Below are 12,610 nucleotides of genomic sequence, written 5' to 3' on the forward strand. Positions count from 1 at the left end.
TGTCTCCTGTTCAGAAAGAACCAAGTTTTCAGTTTTTTTTATGATTTTGTGCTTTCTTTAAACATTCCATTTGCTGTCTGTGCAGGATCAGTGAATTCATCCAAGATTAAGGTAGATATGCAGGCAATTATCTGCTTAAGCCATTGCAGAACACAGTACAGAGGCTTTCAAGGATGAAAACATCTTCTGTCGTTGATTGACTGCAAAAATAAATGCTGAGTACATTAATCAGTAATGTCAACTTTTGAGTGATGAAAGTTCAGTGAAATGTTTTGTTGATTGCAGGCAGCGTCATTACGAAACACATCCTTTTTCCAACAAAGCAATGAAATTAATAAAGGCTGAATAATGTTCCTCAAAAGAACATGCTCTGAATATTTAGTAGCTTGCAGATTTTAACTAAACTGTGCAGCGGTAATGAACTGCTGTCAGGGTCATATAAGCTCTAGAAAAAGATCAAAGAATTATCAAGTTGTCTGCCAAACAGTTTAAGAAGTACAAAAGAACATTTGCTGAAAATGATTCATCTTTCTTAACAATTTTACTTAAACTGTTCCTAAAAGAATTACATTAGAAGAGATTATTAAACAGTCAATCCTTCTGTCAATTGCCATGTAATTTGCTGACAGTTTTCCTAATGCATTTTAATGGAGTTTGGAGTAGATAGAATGTATGAACTAAATTTAGGAATACATGCCTCATATCAAAATGAATTAGTAAAGGAACCACATGCAGAATGCAGATGCAAGGAGTGAAATGTTGCTGAACAACTTCTATTGATTCAAAGTTGTACAGTTCTGAAAAATTCAATGTTCATAATGATCATCATCAGTTTGCATGTAATCTAAAAATGGTGCATGCCTTGTCAATGTATAATTTTGACCAACATGTAGAAAAGAAGTTCAAAGATAAAAGTTTAAAAAATGTGGAAGATTGTTTTTTCATGTTGGGTGAAAGCTTCAACAATACAGTTCTGCAGCTGGAAGAACAATAAGATATCAAATTAAAAATACCTGCAAATACAGTAATACTCATCAGGTCTGGCAGCACCAGTGGAGGAAGATACAAAGCAAGTGTTTCTCTCGAAATGCTGCCGGACCTGCTGAATACAACAGCATTCTCAGTCTTATTTATTTCAGACGCATAATACCTGCAATATTTTGCTATTGTAAAGGCATCTATTCATTAAATAATTCCAAGGGGTTTGTATATCAAAAAGTAAAGTCCACTTATTCCTGACACCAGTTCTAAATCTGCCATCTATCATATAACCTTATGATTTTCTTGCCATTTGGTTTCAAGTAATTTTCTGGGTTTCTCTTTTCTTTACTACTTACTCTCTGGTACAAACAATTAAAAACATAGAGCAAAATCTTAGAGAGGACTGAAAGACATAGGCTATGGTGAGAAATGTGGCTGAATTGCCTGAGACATTCAGTGAAGCTGATCTCAATATCAGGAGTAACTCACAACATTTTTTAACTAGGTTCCAGGATTGAGATGATACTCTCATTAAGCAACAATGATTTGCCTTTTAGGGATTTCCTGCTTGTTAACAGCCTTATTACCTGCAAATCTCACCTCATTAACATATAAATTCCTGTCCTAACACCCACTGCGAGCAAACCAGATGCTGAGAATTCTTGACAGGTAACTCAGAGTGGATACCTGGAGTCTTCAGATTGATGCTTATACGAAAAGGACATCCATGCTGGAAATAAAGCACCAATATCTGAGGGCACACTCCATGGGCACTGGCCACATCAGTCCACATTACAGGAGTTGGGATCCAGTCACTAAGCCCTCATGCCACATCTTTGATTCAGTTCCAGGACACTTTGATGCTGTACCTTTGGGTACACCAGCAATTATCATTGTAATGCTGCAGCAAGGACACTGTCGGGTCAGGGACACTTACCCGGCTCATGGACTGGACCTCACTCTGTCTACGAGGATGCACACAGCATCAATCCTTGTCGTGCCTTGTTTTTTGGCTTTGCCCCTCAGCCAGAGATACCATTGCTGTGCGGTTTAGACACATAGCTAGGATGCTCATTATGGTTGTCAATGATTCTCTGAAAAGTCATGGCATATAGCTTCAGTCGGAGTATCCCAGCACAGTTACTCAAGGACAGCCTTTGAGTCCATTCCAGGGTCTTTGACGCAGTCAGCCATGCAGTCTGGGTAGTCAGAGTCAGGATCCGCTGATGATAATGGGCATGGAGCTGAATGTCAGATAGGCTGACTCTCACCTTGACTTTTTCTATCATATTATGAGTTGTTTCCTCCTTGAATGGGAAAGATGTAAGCTGGTGGCGCAGGTATTACTGTAGTGCAGGTAGAGGATTGTCCTGAGTGTGAAGGCCGCATAGAAGGCTTGCAAGCTCCAGTGGTGTCAGGGCTGAGGGACAATGAGCAAGGGAGATGTTGCAGGTGATAGTGAGAATGGTAAAGCAGGAAGGTTGGTGGAAGGTGGCACAGTGGCAAGGCTGGAGTGTAGGTACAGGGGAGAACATGGTGACACCTATGCTGGCAGAGTGGAGAAGGTCATTGATCTTAAGATAGAGAGGAGCAGAAGCAGGTCATTCAGCCCACTGAATGTGCTCCACCGTTTAATGAGATCATGGCTGATCTGATATCCTCAGCTCCGCTCACCTGCCTTTGACCCACAAACCCCAACTCCCTTACTGATTAAAAATCACTATATCTCATCCTTGAATATATTTAATGCACGAGTCCCCACAGCCCTATGTGGTGAAGAATTCCACTGATTCATTATGTTCTGAGAGAAGATATTGTCCATCTCTGTCTTAGACGGGTAACTTTCTGAGATGATGCCTGTGGCCTGAGAATCTCACACAAGGTACAAAATGTGGAGGAATGGGATTGTGGGAGATATAGCAGTTTGGATAGGAAATTGGCTTGCTGAAAGAAGACAGAGGGTGGTAGTTGATGGGAAATGTTCATCCTGGAGACCAGTTACTAATGGTGTACCGCAAGGGTTGGTGTTGGGTCCACTGCTGTTTGTCATTTTTATAAATGACCTGGATGACGGCGTAGAAGGATGGGTTAGTAAATTTGCAGACGACACTAAGGTCGGTGGAGTTGTGGATAGTGACGAAGGATGCTGTAGGTTGCAGAGAGACATAGATAAGCTGCAGAGCTGGGCTGAGAGGTGGCAAATGGAGCTTAATGCAGACAAGTGTCAGGTGATGCACTTTGGTAGGAGTAACCGGAAGGCAAAGTACAGGGCTAATGGTAAAATTCTTGGTAGTGTAGATGAGCAGACAGATCTCGGTGTCCATGTACACAGATCCTTGAAAGTTGCCACCCAGGTTGACAGGGCTGTTAAGAAGACATACAGTGTTTTAGCTTTTATTAATAGAGGGATCGAGTTCCGGAACCAAGAGGTTATGCTGCAGCTGTACAAAACTCTGGTGCGGCTGCACTTGGAGTATTGTGTACAGGTCTGGTCACCGCATTATTAGAAGGATGTGGAAGCTTTGGAAAGGGTGCAGAGGAGATTTACTAGGATGTTGCCTGGTATGGAGGGAAGGTCTTATGAGGAAAGGCTGAGGGACTTGAGGCTGTTTTTGTTAGAAAGAAGAAGCTTGAGAGGTGACTTAATTGAAACATATAAAATAATCGGAGGGTTAGATAGGGTGGATAGGGAGAGCCTTTTTCCTAGGATGGTGATGGCGAGCACGAGGGGGCACAGCTTTAAATTGAGGGGTGAAAGATATAGGGCAGATGTCAGAGGTAGTTTCTTCACTCAGAGAGTAGTAAGGGAATGGAACACTTTGCCTGCAACGGTAGTAGTTTCGCCAACTTTAAGTACATTTAAGTCGTCATTGGACAAGCACATGGACGTACATGGAATAGTGTAGGTTTTATGGGCTTCAGATCGGTACGACAGGTTGGCACAACATCGAGGGCCGAAGGGCCTGTACTGTGCTGTAATGTTCTATGTTCAAGGTGAAACAACATTTTAATAACTACCCTGTCAGGTCCCCTGAGAACCTTGTATATTTCAATAAGGGAATGTCCCATTCTTCTACCTGCACTGCTGCATATTTCTCCTGAGAAGCACTGGCATGACACCTGATTGGCATTGTCTAGTGTCATGCCCTCTCTTTTTGGTCCTGGGGCAACAGCATGTCCCACGTGCATTCACGCAATCCAGCAGGACCACCATGCCCCTGCTCACAAAGTGGGGTACTGACTTCCCTTTCTCTGCCAAGTCCGGCAGCAAATATCAGGAACTGTGAGTGCAGCAGCAGAGTGACAGCACTTCTCTGGGTGCACGTTGGCCTTTTAGAGATGGCTTTGGCACCAGGACGCTGGTCAATATCAAGCCAGCCTGGCACTATCAAATAGTTCCAAATGTGGCGAGTGGTGGATTTCTTTGGTAAAGAATCTGGAATCTTCATATATCTTGCGTAAAAGTCAACCCTGGTTCTTCACAGATAACGGATCAACATTTTTGAGTCAAGGTATTATCCTGTACGTAAATGTTACAATGGGGAATTGAACATTTTTTGTGCTAATTTGTGTTTTGATGTACAATTCACACCAATGTTAGGCTATGAATTTCTTAAGTTCGTTATTGAATGAGCACGATAATTAGTATAATTAGTTGATGCAAAGTCTATCACACCATCATTTCGTACATAAAAAAAGCCTACGTGCATTTATTTCACTGTAATTACTAAACCGCTGATCGATTAGACGTGTAGCCGTTGATGATTTCTCACGGCTGCAATGATTGGTGACACTGTATCAGAGTCAAACGTCTGATAGCCTTTTTTAAATCAGAAATAAAAGCTTAAAATATTAGTTTGAAAACTAAAACAATAGTAGCTCAGATAAAACAGCAGGCAATGGAAGAATTTGGTGTGAAACTTTAGGACACATCAAATCAACCTCCCGTGTATGCAGCTCACCTAAGCCCAGTTCCCTTGTAGCACTCATAGAATTACCATAATTCATTGTGTATATTCTTTCTTTATTCCCTGGGCATGAATTTCAGCCCCTCAAAAGCGGTCTCCATGTAATAGTCGATCCAGATATTTATTTCCCCACATTCTCTATGTTCCAAAGCCTTCTCCACCGTAAACACTGATGCAAAATATTCATTTAGTATCTCCCCCAGTTCTACTCATAGGTGGCTTTGCTGATCTTTAACGGCCCTATTCTCTCCCTAGTTACCCATTTGTTCTTAATGTATTTGTAGAATCCCTTTGGATTCTCCTTAACTCCATTTGCCAAAGCTATCTCATGTCTCCTTTTTGCTCTCCTGATTTCCCTCTTAAGTATATTTCTACTGCCTTTATAGGGATTCATTCGATCTCTGCTGTCTATACCTGACATGAGTTTCCTTCTTATTCCTAACCAAAACCTTAATTTTTCTCGTCGTCCAGAATTCCTTACATCTACCAGCCTTGCCCTTCGCCCTATCAGGAACATACTGTCTTTGAACTCTAATTATCTCATTTTTGAAGGCTTTCCATTTTCCAGTCATTCCTTTACTTGCAAACATCCACCCCCAATCAACTTTTGAAAGTTCTTGTTTACTACTGTCAAAATTGGCTTTCCTCCAAACTAGAACTTTAACTTTTACATCCGGTCTATCCATTTCTATCACTGTTTTAAAACTAATGGAATTATGGTCACTGGTCCCAAAATGCTCTCTTACTGACACCTTAGTCAACTGCCCTCCTTTATTTCCTAAGAGTAGGTCATGTTTTGCACCTTCTCTAGAAACTGCATTAGAAATTTTTTTGTACAAACTTATCAAATTCATCCCCATCCAAGCCCTTAACACAATGGCAATCCCAGTCTATGTTTCAAAAGTTAAAATCCCCTACCAGAACCACCCTATTATTCTTACAGATAACTGAAACCTCCTTACAATTTTGTTTCTCAATTTCCCACTGACTGTTTGGGGGGTGTTCTATAGTACAATCCCTTTCCTAATTCTCAGTTCCAGCCAAATAAGTTCCCTGGATGTATTCCCAGGAATATCCTCCTTAAGTACAGTCACAATGTTATCCATAATCAAAAACCACACCCCCTTGTTTCTTGCACCCCCCCCCTTTCTATCCTTCCTGTAGCCTTTATACCCTGGAGCATTAGGCTCTCAGTCCTGTTCATTCCTGAGTCATGTCTCCATAATTGCTATATGTCCCAGTCCCCTGTTCCCAACCATGCCATGAATTCATCTACCTTACGTGTTAGGCCTCTTGCATTGAAATAAGTGCAGTTTGATACATCAATCCTACCTCATTCTCTGCTTTGTTCCTGCCTGCCCTAACTATTTGACTTCTGGGTAATCCAAAATGGAGGACAGGAAAAAGTTGTGGCTGTAACAGCTGCTCCTATTTTGAGGTATTTTCAGTGTTACAGCTGATTCCCTTGAATTTGAGGAGCAGTAATGACTGTTTTTTAAGCTGTTGCACTGCTTTGGAATTTTGTGAGTTTTGCCAGCAATTTTTGTTTTTGGTTTAGTTTCTGATTTCCGGCATCCATAATTCTTTCAGAATTTTTTTTGGACAGTTAGTCTGATGTTTAGTGATTGGGTATCTTTGGATAAAATTCTGAAGGATAGTAGGATTAATCTGTGTTTGTAAAGGTTGGGTTTGGTCAGGGAGAATTAGCAAGGAGAGTGAGATCCTGTCTGACTAATTTAAGCTTTTTGAAAAGGTGACTAAATATGTTGATGAGGGTAGTGCAGTTGATGTGGCTTATATGGACTTCAGTAAGGCTTTTGACAAGGTTCCGCATGGAAAGCTGATCTAGATTCCCAAAGGATCCAAGGCAAGTTGGCAAATTGGATCCAAAATTGGCTGGCGAAGAGTAGACAAAGGGTAATGGTGAAGGGGTGTTTGCGTAATTGGAAGCCTGTGACCAGTGATGCACCACAGGGATCAGTGCTGGGACCCTTGCTTATTTACATTAATGACTTAGATGTGAATTTTGAAGGTTTAATCAGTAAGATGGCAGATGGTACTAAACTTGGTGGTTGTCTATTGATACTGAGGAGGATAGGGTCAGTACGATGGATCGTTTGGTAAATTGGGCAGATGGAGTTTAATCCAAATAAGTGCAAGGTGATGCATTTTGAAATTAGGGAAAACATACACAATGAATGGTTGGTCCCTAGGGAATACTGAGGAACAAACAGACCTTGGTGCACGAGTCCACTAATCCCTGAAAGTATCAGCACAGGTAGATGGAGTGGTGAAGAATGCATACGGAGTATTTGCCTTCATTACCTAGGCACGGAATATGGGAACAAGGAAGTCTTGTTACAACTTTACCAAACATTGCCTAAGCCGTATGTGATTCTGCTCGACACTCTATCTGAAGGATGTGCTTTTGCTGGAGAAGGTACAAGGGAGATTGGCCAGGATGTTACATGCAATGAAAAGTCCCAGATCTGAGAAGAGGCTGGATAGACTAGCTTTGTTTTCCTTGGAGAAGAGGCTCAGGGTGGATTATGATTGAGGTATATAAAGTTATGAGAGGTATACAGATTGTTAGAATCTTTTCCCTGTCGCAAACGTGTGCAAGACCAGAGGGCATAAGCTTAGGTTGAGGATGAAATGATTTAGTGGAGATACGAAAAAGAATTATTTCGCTCAGAGTGTAGTAGAAATATGGGATGTGTTGCCTCAGAGTGGCAGAGACAGATATTCTCACAACATTTAAGAAGCATTTGAAGGAGTTTTTAAAATGCCAGGGCATAGTAGGCTATGGACCAAATGCAGGTAAATGAGATGTCATTTGGTGTTTGTTGATCAGGCATGGTGAGCAAAAGGGTCTGTTTCTGTGCTATATAACTCTATAAAGAATGGCTAAAACCAAGAGAAAGTAAATACTTTTACACTTGATACTTACAAATCATCGAATCAACTTCACTCGCGAAGGTATTTGTTACAGCTCATTACAACAATTTCAGAGCCTTACCACTTAAGAAGTAGAGTCAAAATAATTATGCAGCTATAGTGAACATATGCCTTCACGGCACTATACTTTCAAGAGCCCTCCACGCTTGCCAGTTTTTCTAAAATGTTCAACTTATTGGAGTCATATACAAAACGTAAAAGTGAAATCGTATCAACAAATGAGCGGATAATACCTTTTTACCTCAAGCCTCACCACATGGTGACTACAAGTGGACTATGTCTATAGCCTTTGAATTGTTCTGATTTATCTTCAATGCTTTTGAAGAAAGAATTAAATTTACGTGCCTATTATTTTCTGTGATACATCATATTAGCCATATGAATCAATCGATTTCATAAAAGAATGCTTTGTAAAGACTACGTGTAGCTAAATTGTAAGATTGCTTTAAAATATACTAGTGTGTGTAGACGAAGTGATCTACTTCATGTGATTTTGTCACTGAAGCTGATGAAATTTCAATTCTGAATTTTATCTATCAGATTCTTTGCTGATTTAGCATCCTATTTAATCTTTCTTACTTTAAAGACGACAATTTAGCCGTAAGTTCCATTAATTAAAATACTACACTTGTTGAAAATTAGACGAACAGTTGAAAATCAACGGATGGTGTTTCTTTTTTAATTTGAACTGTTAAAGAATGTACATGCTCCTTACCATTTTCTTCTTGCTTTTCTTCCTCGATTTCTTGTTTCTGAGCCAATTCAACCTGAACTCCAGGGACGCAGATTGTGGAGTTTTGACAGGAATGACTGAAACCACCATCTCGAGGTAGAGTGAAACTGCGTGGTTTACACCCCCCACCACTTATTCCAGGCCATCGTTCACCCTCTGCTAATGGGAAGGGTCCATAGTGATCCTGGATCTGGCACCTCTGAGCTGGCAAAGTTGACTGCCTCCGATGTTCTGGTGTTGGTAAGCCTGCTTCACAAAACACAGAATCCTCAAGAGGAAGAGTCTGGAGATAGTGCAGCCCTGAGCTGGTCAGTGGAGTTTCTATTAGATCTTGCCATGAACGCCGTTCCCAAGCCCCTGGTTTACGAACGGGTGACTCAGTACCTCCTGCAGGTTCTGGTCGGAATTCTTCATGGGATGAATGAGAATGAGAGGTTTCCGTAGACGACAGTCTGTTGTGCTTAGGTTCAAGGTATGGACTAGCACAGTTCACCTTAAAATAATGATATAATGGTCAATGTGAAATATAAACATTGGTGCTTTGCACATGATTAAAATGTTCAGGATAAGGACACATTGCTCAATTCTCGATAACAGCTTTCATCTTTCAGATTAATATCAATAACCTATCAATTTTTTGGCCATGTTATTCTTTGAGTCATCATCACTTGGAATATTTGATCTTGGAACATCTTTTCAGTTAAAAAGAAGATGACATAGTTGATCCCTTCTGGAAAATGGACAATTGCAAAGCATAAATCAGAATTTGAACATAAAGAAATAAATATGAAATATGTGAAACACAATTTATATACATTGGGTCCAATTTTTAGGTCAAAGCATAAAAATATAGATAAAATTTCCCTAAAAATAGAAGGAAAAAGTTTTCAGAATGAGCTAGTGTTCATGACTTTAAGAGTAACTAGGATGGGTAATAAATGCTGACCTATCAGGAAAATCCCATGCCTGAGTAGGACTAAATATAAATGAAAGCATTTCCATGTCTTAAAAAAAATGAATCTTTATTGCTGTTGAAGGTTATCATTACATCATCAAAGTTATCCCTTAAGTTTGAGTACACCAATTACTGAATCAATGATCATAACCTTATTGGCTTTTCTCAGTGTCAAGCTGTTCAGAGTGAAAATTTACAAATTTAGTTGTTGTAAGGGAGGGAGAATTTCTCTTTAGGATCTTTCAGCAGATTAATGAACAATAAGACATACAATACCAATGGATTTACGAATTTTTGTAAGTGATTTTGAAACAAGCATTTTGACCACAATATTCCTGAAATGTTTGCTGCATTTATTCATAACAGCTTGATTAACTTGAATTGCCAAGAAGTGGACAGTCCGTTTGAATCCACTTGTCAACTGTGTTTATTTCTTCTAATATGGGATGTGGAAGTTGCCGGCAAGACCAGTTGAAGAGCAATTGCACATCCCTAATTCCTCTTCAACTGAGTGGACTTCTAGGCCAATGCAGAGAGCAGTTAAGAGTCAACCACATTTCTGTGTGGTCTGGGTTCATAAGAAGCTTAGGCCAAGTATGTTAGGCAGGATTCCTTAAAGGACATTAAAGGTAATCAATTTTTTAATGACAATCAGCAATAATTACACAGTTGATTTTATTCATTCCAGATTTTTATTGAATTCAAATATCACCATCTGCCTTGGTGAGATTTGAACACGTGCCCCCGAATATTAGCATGGGCCCTGGATTAAGGTCCAGTAATATTAACATTAAGTCACTGATGTCCACTAATGAAAGCCAAAATTACTTTTTGTGGTTCTCCAGAATGTGAGCATGCAATTAAAAAGGAAATTAACATGGTTTCCAAGTGTTTTCTATTCTTTGTGACATCATCCAGTTTCTTTGATATCTCGGCTGTGAGTAATGGAGATTTGTAACTGACTGATATTACAAACCAAGAGTTTGCCAAAGCAACTATGCTCCAGATGTAACAAAGATGCAAATGTAAACTCACTGAAGGTGCTCGGGGGTACGTGTCATAAGGAGGTGGTGGACTCTCTTGCTTGGGGGTTGATGGGGTATCTGCATCCTCTTGATCACTTTCACTCCAATAATCTATCATGATAAAATATTAGTGAGTAAAACACAGTGACATTTAGAATTTACCACACATCTAATACGGTTTCTTACAATGTTTATGACACCATAGCTCAAATGTTTTACACATACATTTCAAAAGAAAGCTGTTCAATCTAGTATAAAACCAATAGGCTGAATGCTCCAAAGAGTAGCAATTGCTATCAGGTGACTACTCCACTCCATACGGCTGAGCTTCATGATTCTGGCCAGCACATCCGAATGCTGTCTCTTCAGAAATGCACAGCAATCTTTCATCAGAGTCATACAGCATGGAAACAGACTCTTCAGTCCAACTTGTCCATGGCATCTTCTAATCTTACAGAATCGATGGGTGGGGAGGCAGCTCAGTCACCACAACCCTTTTATGCTGTTGGATTCTGACGCACCTTCATTCAAAAGCTTTGGAAAATTTAAATAGCCAGGAGAGGACTCAGGGGACCTGGAGTTTGGAAGGTCAGGAGTGAGGAATCAGTGGGGAGCAGGTTTTAGTTGTCTAGCTATCCAGTAGATGTAGTTTTAATCTGTCTTAATATTTCTTGGATAACTGAATAAATCATTGAGTCAGATTAGGTTATTCATGATGCTTTCAGTCAAACTGACTGGTGTCATTTATAGGGTTAAATGTTCTTGTTTGTGTTCACAGAAGAGTAAAATGGCCTTTTCCTTAGTAGTTTTGTTTTTACTTGCTTTTCAATGGCAGATGCTCAAAGGTCCGTCATTCACATATTATGGACACATCTTTGCTTTTTACTCCTGACTACTCACTTTGTCCCTACATCACGCTTTGTCTTTTAATCTTTCCTGGCTTGTTCCCTGTCACAGATCTTCCCTTTTGGTCATTTTCTCACCTAAACCCCTTGCACCTTTATCATATCTATGACATCTCTGGGCTTTTATCAGTTCTGCATAAAGATTGCTTACCTGAAATGCAAACTGGGTTTGACTTTCCACAAATATTGCTAAGCTTCCTGGGGCAGAATCCTCTGCTCCTGGCAGTGATAGCTTTGAGGATGAGTGGGTGTTTGGAAGGTCATTTGTTTAGGTGGGCTGGTGGCAGACCTCAACGCCACCACTTTTTCCCACCTTCAGCAAAATTAAGTCCTGAGAAGGGAAGGTCTGTGGTCAACCTTCCTGACTTGCCACCAATTGAAGCCCTTAAGTGGTCACTTAAGGATCTCATCGTATCACTGCCGGCACTAACTCAGCTGCAGGCGGGCTTTGCCATGTGCTGTATGTGACGGCTGAAACTGTGTGGCTTGATTTGGTGATACCAGCGTATTGAGTCTGGTACTCCTCAATGTACTCATGTCCAATGCAAGTCCAATTAAGTCATGAATTTACTTACTTCACCATTTTGCTTCGATGTAACACATAATATTTCTAGGAGTTTTCTGAGCCACTAATGACCATCACAACTCCAACCTCCCTTTTTAGTCCAAACCTCTTAAATTTGTTTTGGCCTCCAAAATTTATGCCCATGACTCCCACGATACCCTTTTGAATTCATGTTTCTGCTCCTCCCAAACCCATAAAGTGGCCTCAAAACTGAAGGCACGAACAGCAATTTCGATATTTATCTTTATCTTCAGTCTTTATCACACTCCACACGCTGTTGAAGAATTCCAAAAGTGCTCTGCTTGTCCTCGTGTTTGAAGACGTAGAGGGGAATTTTAAGCCCCCCAAAATGGGGCAGGATATAGATGGAGCATGAAAAAGTTCAAAACATCAAAGTTCACCCCGGCCCATTTATTTCTGGGCTGAACAGACGTGGGTAGCCAACTCTGGAGCAATGCTTGACCCACTGGAAGCCAAACCTGTCAATGAGGCTGGCCTTTGGACTGGCATTCGGTGAAAA

The 12,610-nt window shown here is 40.5% G+C and overlaps 1 protein-coding gene across 7 annotated transcripts in view; it reads right to left on the reverse strand.

The window, feature by feature from the left end:
- cnksr2a (connector enhancer of kinase suppressor of Ras 2a) overlaps window positions 1–12,610 on the reverse strand; it is a 473,904-nt gene that overhangs the window by 52,210 nt on the left and 409,084 nt on the right. For all 7 annotated transcript variants that reach the window (XM_048541088.2, XM_048541090.2, XM_048541087.2 and 4 more), the window contains 2 exons: window positions 10,631–10,731; window positions 8,623–9,133 (listed from right to left, as the gene is read on the reverse strand). In XM_048541088.2, coding sequence (XP_048397045.2) covers window positions 8,623–9,133; window positions 10,631–10,731 — 612 coding nt within the window. The remainder of the gene's footprint in view (window positions 1–8,622; window positions 9,134–10,630; window positions 10,732–12,610) is intronic.

This window comes from Stegostoma tigrinum, chromosome 12, assembly GCF_030684315.1.
Source record: "Stegostoma tigrinum isolate sSteTig4 chromosome 12, sSteTig4.hap1, whole genome shotgun sequence".
In the NCBI taxonomy this organism is placed as follows: domain Eukaryota; kingdom Metazoa; phylum Chordata; class Chondrichthyes; order Orectolobiformes; family Stegostomatidae; genus Stegostoma; species Stegostoma tigrinum.